Raw genomic sequence first — 18,003 nt, 5'->3', positions numbered from 1 at the left:
AGGGCAGTGGGCCAGATGGAGAGCTTGCGGAGAGAAGAGTGCACGTCTCGGAAAACCATGACATGCACCCCCCTGCCCACCCTACACTGGTCTGAAGAAAAGGTGGGGCATCTCGAATGCCACATGAAGTAGTCAGGACTCTTTTGGGGACATGGGGAGCCAAGAAGGTTGCAGAGGAAGAGAGTTCCTCAGGGAAAGGATTGTGACCGCACCTTCTCAACGGCACAGCTAAGCACAGGCCTGGCCATAAGGAACAAGATATCAACCTGCTGCTTCCCTGATGGTCTGAGACATCCTCTGGAGACCCTAAATCTGTGCATGCACAAAGACAAACTAACGTATGAGTGTGCACACAACACACACATGCACATATGCACACACACACCAAACTATACAGCAGGGATCACCTGCGCTGCAGCACCCCACACTGCCAGGGTGCTGTGTTCCCTCAGGCTAGCGGCCTAACCTCTCTGAGCATCCCTCAGCTGACGACAGGACTATCTGGGGAAAATTGGGGAGGGGACCAGCAGTTGGAGAACTTCTCCACCTGGTGTACAAGAAACAAAAAAGGCCCCAAAACAGCTCTCCCTACTTAGGAGAACGAAGCAAAAATAGACCATTGCTGTGCAGTAGCACGTGAGCACAGGCTCAGGGGACATCAGGCAGGAGAGCTCACCTGCTCCTGCAGGAGGGTGCACCGTGTGACGCAGGGGACAGAGTGGATTCTGGGCAGAACTGTCTAAGGCCAAACACCACCAGCAGCAGACTGGTCTAACGAGGACCCTGGGGCAGGGCTGTCCCATAGAAGGTGGCTAGGTGCTGGCTCTGAGACGGTCTCTATGGGGCCCTCTTCCTACTAGGATGTGCCTGGGCCCTAAGGACATGAGCTGGGAGGGCTCCCTCCTTCCTGCCAGGAAAACACAGTCTGACAAGAACACTGAGCAAGGGCCGTATTCCCTGGGGTCTCGCCAGCCCCAGAGGTTTATTAGCCCCATTGCTAACCCCTTGCCAGGAAGAAAAAGGGAACACCCCCCCGGGAAGTGTTCCATCACAAATGGGCTCGGATGTGTTTCACCCCCAGGCCATGGGGAGCACTGAAGGGCTACGGGAACACGGTGCCGTCCAAGACCTGGAGACCCTCAGTGCGGGAGGGGCCCCAGGGATGCCCAGCTCTTTGGCTCCTAAAGTGACGGAAGCAGAATCAGCCGGGTGCTCCTGAAACTGATACCCAGCCGGGTCCCACCCCCAGAGGCCCAGGCGTCCTAACTGCATACAGCTTCCAGGTGACTGCAGCCCCCAATTTCAGGTTTGGGGTTGTGCTAAACCCAACCCCTCTCCCGTCCCCTCTTCAGGTGAAGAAAGCGAGGCCATGAAGTGAGGGCACACAGCTGGACACGGCAGCACCACGTCTTCACCTGGCCGCTTACTCACAAGCCGGCCCCCTCGGTTCTGTCCCCAGAAGCTTCGGAGCAACATGGCAGGAGGATGGCTCCCCAGAGCCTCTGGGACAGGATGGGCAGCTCATCATGGTTCTTTTTCCTGCCAATTCCCGAGTCGATGGTCCTGCTGGTCTGCCCCTGGGAACCCCTCCAACCACAACTGTCCAGTGTGACCTGCAGTCCCCATGGATCCTCACACCCAAACTCCTCAAAGGCCAGGTCTGAGCTTCCAGGAGGGGACAGCTGCCCTAAGGAGAGGTGGCTGAGAGGAGCGGGGGGTGGGGCCTTTGCCCAGGGAACAAAGGAAAGAAAGCTTGATGTCCACCCCCACGGGGGCTGTGATCTAATGCGGGGGGGGGGGGACAGACACACCCAATCACACGCTAGGAGCCCCGTCTTGATCCCTAGAGCAAGGGGCTGGCAGAGGCCGAGAGGTAAGGAATCCCCCACCCGCTCCGGGGGCACAGGGGCCCTGTAACTCCAAGCTCGCGCCTAGATGGGCCTCGGCAGAGTCTCGGGGAAGAGGGAGATTCTCATCAACTCTGCTTGGCAGCAGCGCTGTCCCTGCCCTGCCGGCTCAATTTGTACTAATGGGGTCAGGATTACGGGTTCAATACCTATTTGGCCAATTAGCTTTGCTCCCTTCTCAGCCTCAGACTGAACCCCGATGCTGGACACCAAGAGAGGAAAGGACTTTGCTGGGGTCACACAGCAGAACAGGGGGAGGGTGGGGGGGGCGGTGTGGGAGGGGTGGACAGTTACAGACTGGGAAAGCCTGGGACGGGAGGACCAGGACTCCAGGCTGGGCCAGCCCAAGGCTGCACGAGGACAGGCTGCAGCTGCAAAGTCTCCCCTGCTGGACCACGTTTCCTCTAAAAGATGCCAAAGGCACTGATGAAACCTGTGGGCCTTTCCTGTCCGTGGGGAAGGGGATAATGCCCTGCGTCCTCTGGCAGATCACAGGGGGGAGAAGCCCACGCTGGCTGGGGCCTCGGGTTAATCATTGACAGGGGCTGCCCCAGCCTGCGACAGGGAACCGCAGGGTGATTACTTCTGGGCTCCAGGCCACACACTCAGTGACATGATTGCAGCAGCAACACCTGCCTTCCGGGCCTAGGATGGCCAAGAAGTCTTCTCAGAGGTTGTGCAGCTGGGGTCAGGGCAGGGGAGAGCTGCCCTGGGCTGCAAGGACCCAGGGTGAACAGCCAGAGAGACATAGAGACACACATGCACATGCAAACACACACACACACTCAGGCAGCATCAGCGGCAAGACCCGGGGCCCTGGGGTCAGAGTGCCCAAGGGCGGGGCATAAGGAGAGCAGTTCCAAAGAGGCAGGCTCTGAGTAACACCCACCCCAGCCAGGAGGCTCAAGCTCCCAGATACTCGCCTCCAAAAAAGTGTGCAGAATGATTCTCTCTCTCCTTCAGATCCAGGTCAGATCTACTTCCTCCAGGAAGCCTTCCCTGAGCATTAATCCATACGAGTCTATCTCTTGTCTACCCTCCCCCAAACCAGAGCCAGGGACCCTAAGAGGAGCTGAAATCCCACTCTCCTCTTTGCCAGGTGGGCAGTGACCCCCATCCCTCAAAATGGGTGAAAGCAGTTGTGGAATGGACCATCTGGTCTCCCAGGAGGCACGGCCTCCCTTAGCTTGACCCTCCCCAAAGCCAGAAGACAGTGTATCAGCCAGCCCTGTGTTATGTATTAACTTCTGAAAGCCTCGTTCGTGCAGACATAACACGTCCGCCCACATGGGTAAATGCTTAGACAGACACAAAATCAGCAGCAGCCAATTATCAGGCCCCCGCAGCTGCCATGAGCAGACCTGGAGGACCCACTGTGCTCTGCAATTTGTGGGAGCCCAGAGCCAGGGGTGCGGTGGGGAGCAGGGAGTCCACCAAGCCGGCACAGCTCTCTGCCCAGCCCTACGTGCCACTCTGCAGAGCGGCTGCCTGGCTGGGAAGACAGACACAGCCCCAAATACCGAGAGAGCAGACGGGGTGCGAGTGGTCACGTGTGAGATTTGGTGGCTCTGGCGTCGGCAGCAGTGGCACCGTTGTGTATCCATAATTTGTACTTTACCTCCCTGAGAGGACCAAAGGTAGCTGGCTCCGATGCGAGGAGTTGTAGGAGCTCAGGGAGCTTAAAGGATGGGAGGGCTTCCTAAAGGGGTCGGAGTGGGGCTTAGGGTGGAGTGGGCAGCATGCCCGCCCTGCCCCCAGCCCTGGTGCCTCAGGGAGGCACTGCGGTTCGCTCAAAGCCTTTGATCAAGGACTCCAGATCCTGACCTGAGATCAAGGCCTTATCTTGTTTCAAGGCTGAACTCTCATCCTAACATAGACTGAGCCCTAGACCATAGGCTGACTACTTCCTCACTTCTCTGAACGATGTAACGAACGGACCTCGTGACCACCGATTTCTCTGGTGGAGAGAACACAGATACCACTGGTGCTCGACCCCGAACATTCCTATCGAGGAACAGGAGCATCAGTGGCTCCCGGGTGCGGCTCTAAAGTCCCAAAGGTCCCCGTGCCAGTTAGGACGTGCGGGAAGTGGGGGGACGTGCACAAACCCTGCGATCCGGATCTCCGGGGCTGCCGTCCCCGAGCTAGGGGCTGGGGCAGGCATGTCTCCGCCTCCAGATGCTGCATTTTCAGATATGGAAAGACTCTCCTCTTGTTGGGTTAATTTAAATTAAGATGGGACCCTGAAAATACCTAACACTCCAAAATCCAAGCATGGGACTGGGTGACAAGAGAAAGCTCCAGTGCCAGGACCATCCAGGAGAAGCCTTCCCTGGACCCTCTGGCTGGGGTGAGGGTTAGACCGAGGAGCCTTAGACCTTTGAGCCAGATGCTACATACACCTCTGGGTTCTGGTTTCATCTCTGGTTTGGACTTATTCTGTGACCTTGGGCCAGCCACCCTCTCTCTGGTCCTCTGCTCCCCATTTATAAAATAAAGACTTTATTCAGGCCGGGAGCTTGCTAAGGCCTGCCCAGATCTGGTATTCTGAGGCCTGTTAAATTTCCCGTGCCAGCTAAGCCCCTCCACAGAGGTAATGTGTGGTCAACATCATCTGTGATGTTTTCATTCTCAGGAGAATGTTTTCGTAAATTACTTTTGTTATTTAACTTTTTAAAGCTAACACACACACACACACGCACACGCACACGCACACGCACACGCACACAAGAAAGAAAGAGAGAGAGAGAAAACAAAGAAGGAAGAGAGGGAGAAGGGACAAGGCCGGGTTTAGAGTCCTAGAGAACAGGTTCAAATCCCAGAGCTGGTGCTTCACAGCTGGGTGATTGGGAGCAAGTCTCTCCCTCCCACCATCACAGCCTCAGTTTCCTTATCTGTAAACTGGGCGTAAGAGAATCTATGTTTCAGGCCACTATGAAGAGTAAATGAAACATGAGGAGTGAAGCTGGCATGTGATAATGCTTCATAAATGGTGGTTACTGATCTGTGAGTCCACCTGGCTTTAGTCTCTATTGGTTTGAGCCCTGGTTGTAAACTCAGAAGCCTCTGGGGTCAGGCAGCTAAACGTGCACAAGTGGCATGGCTGGGCATAGCACAGAGACCACAGGGACGCGGAGGACTATGGGCAACTGGAGAGCAAAAGCCAGTTTAAAGCCTCTAGTCTGCTCCAGCTCCCTGCTGTGGGTGGAAACATGGGGCCAGAGTTTCCAATTTTTCAAGAGAAGCTGGAAAGCCAGATTTTTGTCATATATCTTTCCGTTTTAAACATTGTCTCAGACTTGTTATGACACGCTATGCTGGCCAAGCAGAACACATCTGGATAGTGTATTTGGTCCACAGGATGCTGCTTAGCAACTCTGGTGTAAGTACTGCTGTCTCATTTTGAGCTCCCTCAGTGACAGGCAGCTCACCACCTCTCCGTGCTGCCTCCCACCCCAACTCTGGGCAGGTGCCGATGATACAGAATGCCTCTGAGTGGCCTCCGAGGCTCTGGGATCGCAGATTTCCAGGGCCCTGGCAATGCTTTCTCAGTAAAGCCTGGCTGGCAGAGAACACCCTCTCCGAAGCCAAGGCAATGCCCCCGCCCGCCCCCCCCAGCCCCGCTCTGGCTGGGAAATGCGGATTCTTCAACATCCCCTGGGCCCAAGCAGGACTGCCTGGCCGGCCTCAGTAGCCCTTCTATTAATTAGCCACTGGCAGTAGCAGCTCTGTAAGAGCCCTTGCACCAAGCGGTGTGTGCGCTGGAGCTGGCTGCCTCTTCAGCTATATGACAAGTCCCCCTGGGGGCCGGGGCTGGACCTTCTGCTCTGGGTGAACTCCCCCATGGCAGCCAGTGTTGCAGCAGACACAAGGGCCACTCAGACTGCTATGACACTTGTCAGCCCTGTCATCTGTATGTAGACTGGTGCCTTTCAGGCAGGAGGGGGCAGAGAGAAGTGACAGACAAGCCGGGCCCACAGCGGGGCTCTAGGCATGGTCTGGGGTCGGGGAGGGGCACTAAGATTCAGACAAGCCCCTGCCACAACCTCAAGGTGCCAAGGCGGCTGCTCTCAGTGGGTGCCTCTGCCTCCTCCCAGCCAGCCACTGTCAGAGCCCTCTCACACCGGCTCTCCTGCCTGGCGCTTCTGGACTCTCTCACTGACAACATCTGTTCCTTCCCGGAAATGTCATTGCAGCACAGCGGTCACTGCACTCCCTACCCCTCTGGCCCTGTGAATGGGAGAGAAACTGCAAAAGCCATGGGACAGGATGGATTAATGAGGGCCACCTGGCCTCCCTCTCCGCGCCCCACCACAACAACCAGCATCCAGGGCCGGCAGGGTCCAAGCAGCAGTGCAGGAAGGGAGGCAGGCTGTGAATCGGACACCCCCAAGTTTGCGGCCGACTCCCGCAGCTACGAGCCTCCCAGCCCAGTTCACAGGACTCACCCTGCCGTGCTTGTGCCAGAGGCCAGGAGGAGAAGACAGAGTCTCTGGCCTCAGGGAACTCAGTCAGGGAGCTCAGGCTAAGCGTGGAACACATGGCCTGAACCTCAGTACTCCGAGCATGGCTCTGGGCTGGGCACCAGCAGCATTGGTATCACCTGGATGCAGACTCTCAGACCCCACCCCAGCCCTAATGAGTCCGAATCTGTATGTTAACAGCCTCCCCAGGTGAGCTGGATGACGTGACAGCCTGAGAAGCGATGCATTATAACAAACACAGAGCTCCATCCGAACACCGTGAGATGGGCAGGGTGGGAGAGATGGATGATGGGGGCCACCGCAGTGGCCTGAGAGGGCATCCCAGAAAAGCTGAGGACTCTAAAGCGTGAGAGAGGGCAGACAGACAGGCGGAATGCCAGCACTGTGTGAGGCAGGCCACCTGACAGCCCGAAGCCTCGCAGCTCACAGCAACTAAGGGAACAAATGGGGTGGAGCTAGGCAGGGGAGATGCCCCCATTCTCATCACGCAGCAGTCAGACCAGGAACCGAAGCCTTGCGACCAACTAAGGGAACAAATGGGGTGGAGCTGGGCAGGGGAGATGCCCCCATTCTCATCACGCAGCAGCCAGACCAGGAATCAAAGCCTTGCGACGGTGAGAAACTGGAGCTGAAGTCTCCCCACTCAGACAATACAAGGGTCCTGGCCCCTCAGCCCCATGCGTTTTCTGTGCACCTGGCATCCCGGGAGCACCTGGGCCCCGAGCTGGCTGCGGGGCATCGCAGCCCAGCCTCCACCTGCCCCAGTCTTAGCAGGTTGAGCACATCCTCATCACTGGAAAAGCCTGCTGCCCACTGTGCCAGCTGACGGCACCACCAGGCAGCAGGCAGCTCACCTTGGAGTTCCCCTCTGCACCAAGCGCCCTTCCCCCGCTCCCAGCGCCACCAGGCCTGCAGCGCCTTTCGGCCTGGCTCTCCACACCCACAGCAGAAGCAGCATTCCTGGGCCATGGCCCCCGGGAAGTATCCCCTAAGAAGGAGCCTCAGAACCCCCTAGACCCAGAGCCAGGCCTTCCAGCCTTCCTCCTCCTGATCCCCTCCTACCCAAACAGCCCTTCCCACGGTTGAAAGGGAGAGAGGCATGGGACTGAGGAAACAGAAAAGTAGCTAGTCCCCAGGCAGAGTACCCCTCCTTTTCAGGCATCTAACTCTCCCCACCCCAACCCCCACCAGCCTCCTGTTCTCATTTCCATCCTGCAAGCGACGGCCCCAGCCCCAGGGGACAGAGTGCCCCAGGGAAGGCTCTGGGAGCCTAGCACGGGCCCCTACCAGGCCAGGACTCTCTTCTGGGATGGCCCAGAGTGGGGTTCACTCCTATAGATGGTTTTCAACTTGGGGGGTCCACAGACCCCAGAAATTGAGTGTCATATTGAGTGAGTCTGGATACACATATCTTTCTGGACAGAGACTCTGTAGTTTCCAGCAGGTTCTCAGTTAGTTCTCTGACGCAGATTCAGAACCACGGGCCTGAGCCAAGGACAAAGACGCGTCTGGTCCGCTCAGAACCACAAGAAGGAAGCAGTGCAGGCAGGGGCGGTGTGGTTCACAACATCGCAGGTCTCTTGACAGCGCACCTCACCGGCACCGGGTGACCACAGCTGTACAATTGGTGTCTGACGTGGCCACACGCAACAGGATTCCCTTTTTTCTAGGTGGGAAAACTGAGGCTCAGAGAAGGTTTATAACCGAAGCAGGGCCCCAGAGTAGACAGGGCTGGCAGGTAGGCCGTGGCTGTGCCTGGGGCCACAGACCTGCACGGGACGTCAGTTTCAGGCCACCCCCGGGACCTAGTAGGCCATCGGCCCAGCTTCCCTGATTTTGGAGCCCAGCTGTTTCCACCCCAAGCAGAGGACCCTGTAGGGCCTTCTGTTTCCTTTCCTTCCGCACAGCTTCAGAAGGCTCAGGCTAGAAAAGGGAACGGCAGAAAGAGGAGAAGGGTCAGGTGTCTGCCTGCCTCCACTCCCAAGGCCAAGCCAGAGTTGGGGCTCAGCAGTGGCCCCAGAACTGACGTCCCATACAGGGACGTCCCTGCCAGCCCCAGTGTCCACCCACAGTCCCAAAATACCTGCGCAGACACACCTAGATGTCACACTCAGGGCCGACCCCCTGAGCCTGACGCTTGAAAGCCCGACCAGCTTCTGGGAACAAAACCAGGCACACCTTCACTGGGGAGCCCCCATCCTTTTCTCTACTCTTAGAAAAACAAGATCACACAGATACTACGTTTTCTTTGTCCCGGGCTCCCAACACCAAGCTCAGCTGCCAGGACTTGGCTCACGTGAAAGGAAGGACCCACCCAGGACCCCAAGGCCCAGCCAGCCCTGGGTGGGAGCCTGGAGAGCAACGTCCCAAGCGGCTGCACACTCTGGCCTCTTCCCTTAGCAAAACCTAAATACGCGTTCAAAAGGCTAACGAGGAGTGGAAGCAGAGGGGAGGCCAGACAAGCTCGTGGAGCCTGGAGGAGCCATGGGGGTGGCCAGGGCGTGGTGCGTGTGTGTGAGGGGTGGAGACAAGAAGCAGAGGGAACCGAGAAAACTATTATGTACACGGCCCAGCTTAGGTGGGTCCCTCAGAGCGCAGCCCAGTTCAGCCCTTGGAAAAGGCACCCCAGAACAGGAGAGGCCGGAAGTAGCCTATGACAGTGAGCCCTGAACTCCAAACCACAAACTCAATCTATCACGGTTTGCTGGCAATTCTTTATTAAACCAATTCTGCTGGATCAATGCTTCCTGCCCGTCAAAATGATGAATAAATCCTCAACTGGCCTGAGCAATGCTTGCAGAAGCTCTCGTGAAGCCTGTGCTGGACAGTAGGGACTGGCTCCACAGAGGCCCAAGGCCAGCGGTGAAACCGGAGGGACAGAGGCTTGGGATGCTGGGCTGTTGAGGGGGCAGTGAGGCTGGGTTGAGAGTTGGTGGGTTTTCTAAGTTTAGAAGACCTGGCCAAGCCCTGGCCTCTTTGACCTTGTGAAGATGAGACCAGCTGTTTTGGCCTAGAGGCGTGACCACAACCCCTCCACACACACAGAGATGGTCTTTCTTCGATTTCTTTCCTTACACCCCACGCAGCACCAGGTTGAGCACAGAAGGTGTGTGCTTCCAGCTACCAGTCCCTGTTGCTTGTTGTACAAACCCAAATTCAAAGCCTAGTATGACCTTTCTCCTATTGCCTGTTTATCAATCCCACTGCATCCACAGCTCCCTATTCCTACCATCTTCCTCTCCACCATGTCCTGAGTGGCCTGCAGTCAGGAGGAGATTGTGCAGCAGGGGGACCACAGACTGACATGCCAAGGTAGTCAGTCACAACAGGAAGGCAGGGGAGGTTCCCACGGATGCAATCTACCCGGCCCCAGCCCTTCACCATCCAGGGTAAGGGGCAACTGGGAGGACAAGACTCAGTTCCAGAAGGTGCTCGATCAATGCCTGTTGTTAATGGAGGCTAGGCATGCCTGGGATTGGCCCCTTGGAGACCTCTCTGTCAGGCATGGGGTTAGTGGTGAGAACCCTGAACAGAGGCTTTCAGATAACAAAGGCGGCAGGGAGCTGAGCGAGGTAAGGGAGGTTGGTACTCGCATGGCCTACCTGCCATCACCACCAGGGAGTTCAGAGAGAGGAAGAGCCCAGGACTCCCGGGGGTGGGGGGTGCAGGAGACAGCAGCTCCTGCCCATTCCTCCCTAGCTCAGGCTGGGATCCTCAGGTCCCAGTACTGACCAGAGGAGAGGCCACGCTTTAGGGACCTGGCACTGGGAACCAGTCACAGTTCCTCATGGAAGGGTCCCACATTGGCCCACACAACTTGAAGACTGTGACTGTCTGTTATCCTGTCCCCTGGCCTCCATCACCCTCTGGGAATGGGAACCCTGGGTATTAGGGTTAGGGAAGAGCAATCCTTCAAAAAAGGAAAAGGTAGATGCCCTCCGTCCACCAACTATGTTAAGTCGATGAGTGTTGCCTGACTGGTTATTCCCAGCACGAGAAATCTCTCTCATTGGATGGAAAACAGCTTTGCTCTCATTACAAACCTAGCTTCCCTGGAGTTTGCAAAGAGGGCTCTGGGTTGGCAAAATGCTCATTTATATTGGCAGGTAAGCAGGGTAGGCAGAGGAAGGGAGCTAAACAGGGGACAGGGTCCAAAGAGAGGGAGATGAATTAAACCCAGCTCAAAAGGGTGAACATTTTTCAGAACCTCACTCCAATCCTGTGTAGCAGGCAAGCCCAGGGGGGCAGTAGGAGACTCGAAGATCTTGAGTAGGGTTGGTGCATCCCTGATCCCAGCTTCAGAGGCACTCATCAATCTCTCTTTTTGCAAGGATAGCCCCCACAGGCCCCAGGTGGTATCTGCTCTTCAGTGGCATCTGATTCAGGTGGTAAGGAGGGGGGCAGGGTCCCTCTGCCTGACTGGCAGTCACACCATTTGTTTGGGAACCCACAACTGACCCATGAGAGACCTAGCAGCTGCTGGAGCTTGGGCCAATGGGGTGAGGATGGGGCACAGGATGGGCTTAGGGTCACAGCACAACTGCTCATCAGTCTGGACACCAGGCATCTTCACTGACCACTGTGAGCAAGGTCACGCTGTCCTGCTAGTCCAGACCATAGCTACCCAGAGTACCCACTCTCGGCCCACCGCTTGGCATGAGGGGCTGGGCCCAGGGTTAAGGTGGGTGCAGGGGGCTTTCATGCTGAACCTGAGGCCCCAGCGACCTCAGTCCTCCGGGAGCTCCAGGGCTGTCTCGCTCCCCGGCTGCAGCTTCCCAGGACACCAGAAGGCAGATATTAATGCTGGGGGTCAGCGCCCAAGGAGCTGGCCCAGCTGCCAAGAGGTCTGCCTTCCTTCATGGCCCTGCTCTGTAGGCTAAAAGCCCTGGAGCAGCCTCTAGGACGTCCACCCTGACTCTGCAGCCCAGAAGGGGGAGGTGGGATGTGTGGCTTAAGGTGGCAGAACCTTACCCTGGCTGCCGGCAGGGCTAGGCCAGACTCAGAACACCTTTTCAGGTTGCCTCTAATGCGGCCCAGACCCGGAGAGGGCGAGGTTGGGAGGCTGGAGCACAGAGGAAAGTTCTCAGCGAGGTGCAGAAGGAGGTCTGGGGGTGTCTGGGAGCCTAGAGGCGCCCCAAGCTCCCAGCGCGAGGAAGCAAAGTTAACTCCGGCTGAGAAGCAAGGCTGAGAGAGAGGAAGCAAGCCTGCAGCCGCTCAGTGAACCCACAGGATCACAGCCGGGCCCCCTTACCTGAAGTCGCTGTAGGGGTGGATAATCCAAAACCCGGCCGATTTAACCCTCTCCTGCTCGCGCTCCACGGCTTTCTGGCTGCCGAACATCCTCAGGGAGAATTTGTTGACCCCGGGCTGGAGCATGGCCCCGAACTGGCGCTGCATGAAGCCGGCCTGGCCCAGGCGCACCTCCGCCTCGGGGAGGATCTGGTCGCCGGCGGCCGCGCCTCCCTCCACTTTGATCGCGGTGTCCACCGAGGGCTGCTCGCAGGAGGCGGGGACCGGCTGCGGCGGCTGCTGGGGCGGCGGCGGCGAGGTTGCGGGCTTCACCGAGGCGCCGGGGCGCTCGGGCTCGGCCGACAGGCCCGGGGGCGTCCTGTCCTCACCGGGGGACGCGTCGCCCTCGGCGATGAGCCGCCGCTCCTCCGCGGAGTCATGCAGGTGCCCGTGACCGCTGCCGCCCCCCGCTCCGGCGCCGCTGCCGCCGCCCCGGCTGCCCAGCGATGCCAGGCTCCCGCGAAAGCGCCTGCAGTCGCCGTTAGTGCTGGACTTGCCCGCGCCGCGGGCCGGCCCCTCGCTGTCCGCCGCCCCGAGGGCCGCGCCCCGGGGCTCCGCTACGCCCGCGGCCGCCGAGGGGGAGGGCGAAGGCAGCGGCCGCAGCCGGATGCTCCTGCGGCCGGGGTCTTGGCGGCCCCCAGCTCCCTCCTCCTCGGCGTCCTCTTCCTCGTCCATGATCCACGCCTTGGCCCCCACCTGCTGCGGAAGGCTGTAGAGCCGCTTGCGCATGGACGGCGGCAGCTTGTCCATGGCGCCGGGGGCAGGGGCCGGGCCGGGGGCAGGGGCGCGGGTGCGGCGCCGCGGACCCGCTCCAGGTCCGCTCGCCGGTCAGTCAGCCCGCGGGGACGCGTCCTTCGCCGCCGGCGCCGGGCAGCCTCAGGCGCCCATGCTGGGCAGGCTGCGGGCCGCGGGGAGTCTCCCGGCCGGCTCCGGGTCCCGGGGCTCGCCGCGCTGCGCCTCCTCCCGGGCCGGGCTGGGCGCTGGGACCCCGCGCTCGCGGGCTGCTTCCCTCCCTCCCTCCCGCGGTCAGGGGCGCGGCGCGCGGCCCGGCTCTGGGTGCCCCGCCCCCGCGGGGAACAATGGGCGCGGGTTGAAGCGGCGCTGCGGTCGCGGCGCTCGGAGAACAGCTCCCGAGCCCGGAGCGCACGGCCCGCGCACCTCCCGGGCGTGCGTCCCGCGGGCAGGCGGGCTGTGTGTCTGTCCCGCCGCCCGGGCTTTGTGGCCAGCCACTCGCGAGCTCGCCTCGCTTCCTCTGGCCGAGCCCGGCCGGCCCGTCCCGGGGCTCCCGCCGCAGCCGAGCGGAGCCCAGCGGCCCGCCGGGCTTACATCAGCGGCCGCCTCCCCCGGAGCGCCCTCCGGCAGCGCTCGGCTCCCGCGCCCCGGAATATTCATGAAGCCGCCGCAGCTCGCGGGTTGCCATAGGAGCGGCTCCCGCAGCCGGGCCTGCCTACCTGAGCTTCTTAAAGGGGCAGCGGCGCGCGGGCCGGGGGCCGGGAGGGGGCATGGGCGGGCCTGGCGCGGGGCTCAGGGTGGGCTCTCGCCGGACTGCAGGGGCTGAGGTGAGAGGCGTCCTTAATCCTGAACCCTCGAATGTCTTTGCTTGACTAAGGGCTGGGAGAGCGCCCCAAGCCTGGGGTTCCGGCTTGGGTTGCGAATTCCACACCCCAAGATTGGGGGTGGGGGTGGGGCGGGAATTCCCGACCTCTCCTCCGAGCTCTGGGCTCGCCTCTCCCCGGCGGTTTTGCTTTTCAGCTAAGGTCTCCGACCCTCCTCCGGGGAGGCGGGCGGGCTGTCTGAAAGTGGAGCCCCGGAGAGGGGGTTTCCGGGAAATGCACCGCGTCCGGGATGCTCCCGGGGTTTTCCTGAGACACAGGCGGGGGGCGAACACCCCGCTGGTCTGTCCCCGGCGGAGCCTCGCAGCTGCCAAGCTAGGAGGGCGTGGGGGAACCAACGGGAGGCACAGGGCGCGAGGGTGAGACCCAAGCCCTTCGAGGTAAGACTTCGAGGAAATGCGCCTGCAGCAGCCACGGATGCGGGGTCCAGTCCCACACACACTTCTCCCGGGGTGGTTCCAATGCGGGTTTCTGAGACCAGCCGGCTGCAGTGGGGAGCCAGCAGGCAGAGTCCTCTGGCGACCAGGCACACTGTGGACCTCCTTCTCCCGGGGTTCTCCTCCAAGTTGTGACACCCCAAAGCTAGGGGAGTTCCTGCTCCACCCGGGCCGCCTACCCCGAGCCCCTCCTCCCTTTGAGTCCACTCCCCACCCCCACCCCCCAGGCCAGCCTGCGATCCAGCTGTGTGTCCTCTTTGTGTGCAGTCTCCGGGTTTATGGACAAATCCCACCAGCTCTGCCAGAGATACAACTCCACTCCAATCCAACACCCTAAGACAGTCTGACACCCCAACCCCCATCCACACAGGCGGGGCTGCCAGGCCCCCTCTCCCTGGCCTGGAGGCTGCCCAGATGGCCCAAGGGTTTCTCAGATCTGTCAAGGCCAACATGCCAGATTAGCTCAGAAGCGGGGATGGGTCACTAGAGGGAAGGGGCTGGCTGGGGAAGGTTGGAGTTTGGGTTAATGCTGAAAAGTAGATCCTCAGCAAAGTCTGGTAGGAGCCAGGCCAAAAGGTCCCCTAGCCTTGCCATCTCTCTGAGGAATACCATGAAATTTTTCTTCAAAGGATTTTTTATTCTTATTCTTAGCCCACTTGTGACCCCCCGCCCCCCCCAACCCATTCAGAGCAGAAATTTTGGAAGCAAGAAGAGGGGACAGCCTAGCAGGAGCTTTTCTGCACTACCCACTGGACCGCCCGTGGGGAGAGGGAATGGCTAGCATGATGACATCACCACTTGCTGGCATTTCTGCTTTTGAGCAGTTCTGAGCTGACACTTCTCTGCACGGATGCTGGGAGGCCTAATCCCTGAATGTCCTTGGGTCTCCTTGAGACGGAGTGTTCTTAACCAGCTGTGAGCCCTGCCTGCCCTGGTGTGCTAGCCACAGGGGGAAGACCTCCATTTAACTCACTTCTCTGGGCTTCTGTGTCTAGCCAGAAGCTAGACTGCTCTGCCCAAGCAGGCTCCCCAGTGTCCCATGGTAATGGCATCTCCTCCTCTAGGAACCCTTCCTGGCCACCCAAATCTTGGCCATGTCCCCCCTTTGGGGTCCCATGGCCCAGGAGCTCCCGTCAACCTGAGTACTGATTGCACAGTGCAGTCTGTGTCCCCTTCGGGACTGAGCTCCCCAAAGGAAGAAGAGGTCTGCCTCATCTCAAAGGCCCTCAACACCAACTCAGGGGGAGTCAGAGAGCAGACCCACTCCATAAGTGAGGGCCCTGGAAGTTAGCTAATGCCACTGAAGGGGCTTCTCGAAGTAGATGGAGGCTAGGACCAGGGCTCTGCTTCCTGCGACACTGCTGCCACAGGCTGGCCAGGGGTCAGGGCCCCTTAATTCCTCCCCCTCTAGCATCTCACGTCCCCTCAATTTAATCAGCACCACTCATTCAGAACCATCTAGGACCCTTGGGTGAAGAAATGACTATTTGATAAGGTAGGCACATAGAAACCCTGGCGAGGCCTCTCCTGACTCCTCTCTGTGAAACCATGGTGGGGGGCAGCGATGGCGTGCGAGCAGTCTGGGGGAAAGATGGGGGGAGACCCAGGTCTTGCCCTGGAGGGGCCCCAAGTTGTAGGGAATCTAGACTCATGCTTAGGAAGGTGGAGAACACTCAAGACAGAAAAGAAGTGTGTACTAAATCATGCCACAACCAATGTGATTGGAGGAGGGGGACCTCGCTGAGGCTCGCTGGTAACTAGGGAAGACTTCCTAGAGGGAGGGGTCCGGTTTGGTGGGAGACATGTATCCATCACTTTACAGCTCACGCTTCATATGTGAAGCCACGTGAAAGTTTTGTAGGCCAAATATGGTCAAATTTTTAGTTTCACATGACTCAACCTAACAGTCTTACTCCCATTTGCAAGCCGGAGAACTAAAGCACAGAGAGATTAAGTGACTTGCTAAATGTCCCACAGCAAGAAAACAGTGGAGCTGAAACTCCAACCAAGGGCTCCACAGGTCAGGTTCTTCTCTACTACCCAGGTGACTCACACAGGTGGGGTGGGGACAGGTGCAGGAGGGAGAGGCAGTTCTGAGTCTGGTGTGGCCAAAGCAAGGTAAAGAGGTTAAGAATGAAGCCCCCACATTCTCCGCTATCTCCATGGCTCCACCCAGGCCTCACACCTCTCCTTTCTAGCACTGCCTGGAAAGCCTGTGGTCTGCTCTGATTTGTCTCCTAACACAATACACAGGACCTGGGGACCCCAGGAAGGGGAAGGCCTACCTCAGGACTGAGATAGGGAGAAAATGCGTGGCTCTCAGCTGTGGCGGGGAAGTGATTACCTCTGGGAGGCAGATGTGCTTCCTGCTGGGCTGCAAGGGGGCCTGGGTATCCCTGGGATGCAAACCCACGAAAGATCTGGGTCCAAGAGAGAAGGAGCTGCGGAGGATGGGTGTTTCTTCCCTGGAAGGGACGCTGAACGTCAGTGAGATTCAGAACTGCTGGGAGGAGGGTGGGAGGTAGCTGATGATCATCTATCAACCTCAGGTCTTACCCGGTGGGGACCTGGATGGACAGAGGGGGATAGGAAATTCTGGAAGTTTGTTTGCTCACAGGCCGAAGACATTGTTCTTGCTTAAAGAGGCAGCTCTGGGGTAGGGCCAGTGGCTCCCATCCTGTGTAATGCCAAGGTTTTAGCCAGTTCTGCTTAAAATTAAACCGAAAAAGAGTGAACACTGTAGGATATTTTAGGGCAAGTTTGTTCTTTCTTAGAAGGCTGTCTTTATTCTAACATTATATTCTTGTCGCATTTTCTGGGTTAAAATGCCCTTTAATGAAATCATAGTGCTGGGAGAGGGTACTTTTTATGTCCTGGACTAAATACAAAGTTGGCATAGGGTTCCGTGTTTGTTTCCCAAAACCATTTTTAAAATGTGAATTCCCAAAGTCTGGGAGCCCCTGCTATAAACAACAGAGCGTGAGTCTGGGAAACAAAAGCTCTAGAATGAAATACTTCCCTGTCATCCACCACCTGTATATGCCTCAGTCTTCCTCGCGTGTAAGGTGGGTTTAATGACGTGTACCTCCTGAGTTATCGCGAAGACTAAACAAAAAAACAAATGTGGCAAGCGTGGCTTCTCGTGTGGAGTCAGTTCTCAGTAAACACTGAGTGATGGACTGTTGAACGAAACCTGCCTTTGCCAACGGAGGGGGAGATACTCGGCCTTCAGAATCTGATTTAGGTCGTATATCGATCTTAAAAATTGCTGTTGGGATGAAAGGGATGTCTTGCTACAGGACTGCTTCCTTTGAACACTCCATCCCTGGCATGCCCTGGCCAGGTGTCCAGAAGGCAGACTTTCTTCCCTCTGGGATGAGCATTTGCCTAAGTGGGATCAGAGGGAACTGACTCAGAGGTCACACCTTGACCCTGTGCTCGAGACCCCTGCCACACACAGGTGCAGCTTCACCTTTCTGTTTGGTGTGGGCATCATCCTCCCAGCTCATCTTCTGCTCTGCTCCGAGACGGGTCTGCTCTGTGGGCTGGACCAGGGATATACAAACCTCCTACTGGGAGTCCTGATCTGGGGGCTAGGCCCCCGGGAATCTGCTGCATTCCCTCAGTTTCCTGTCTCAGGGCTTCCTGATGAAGAAGGGAGAAGGGGCACACAGGAAGCAAGCCCAGTTGGATGTAGATGAATGGAGAGAATAAATCAACCATCCAGCCTTGACCCCTTGGGTGTCCATCCCTGAGCACAGCCACAGGCAGACGGAGGACAAGAAGGCAGGAGATGCCCTAGCTTGGGCAGTTCCCAGTCTGGTCAAAGCAGCAAAAGGCCATCTCAGAGGTTTATAATCAAGGGTCAGAATGAGTCAGAAGCTCAGAACAATGGTGTTCCTGAGTACATGTGATCAAGGTGGGCTTCCTGGAGGAGGCAGAAAGTGAACTGGTTTCCTATGCAGTGATTTCAATGTGTGTGTGTGTTTGTGTGTGTGTGTGTTTCTCAGGGGGTAACAGTGAGTGGAACAGCCTGGCAGTGGGGAGGCCTGCTGCACTCTCTCAGTGGGGTAAACGAGGCATTGCCAGAGGGTGGGGCTGGGGTGAGTGTCCACGTGAAGGGGCCACTAAGCTGTTGCCCTAAGGTGGCCCTAGGAAAAAGTCTGCTGTCCCCATAGAAGGACGGTATTGGGTCCTTCTGATCCCTCCTCCCAACACCCTCACCTCCACAGTCTGGCTGCAAAATCCCCACATGCCCACCCTTCCCCGGTGA

General features: G+C 58.3%; 1 protein-coding gene across 1 annotated transcript in view; it reads right to left on the bottom strand.

The window, feature by feature from the left end:
- The window catches only part of HCN4 (hyperpolarization activated cyclic nucleotide gated potassium channel 4), a 41,759-nt gene extending 28,335 nt beyond the window's left edge, over positions 1-13,424 (bottom strand). The window contains exon 1 of the mRNA XM_072951195.1: positions 11,643-13,424. Coding sequence (XP_072807296.1) covers positions 11,643-12,430 — 788 coding nt within the window. The 5' untranslated portion in view covers positions 12,431-13,424. The remainder of the gene's footprint in view (positions 1-11,642) is intronic.
- Between the last annotated feature and the right edge of the window lie 4,579 nt (positions 13,425-18,003).

The sequence above is a fragment of the Vicugna pacos genome, chromosome 27, assembly GCF_048564905.1.
Source record: "Vicugna pacos chromosome 27, VicPac4, whole genome shotgun sequence".
Lineage (NCBI taxonomy): Eukaryota > Metazoa > Chordata > Mammalia > Artiodactyla > Camelidae > Vicugna > Vicugna pacos.
This window is presented reverse-complemented; position numbering and strand designations above follow the sequence as displayed.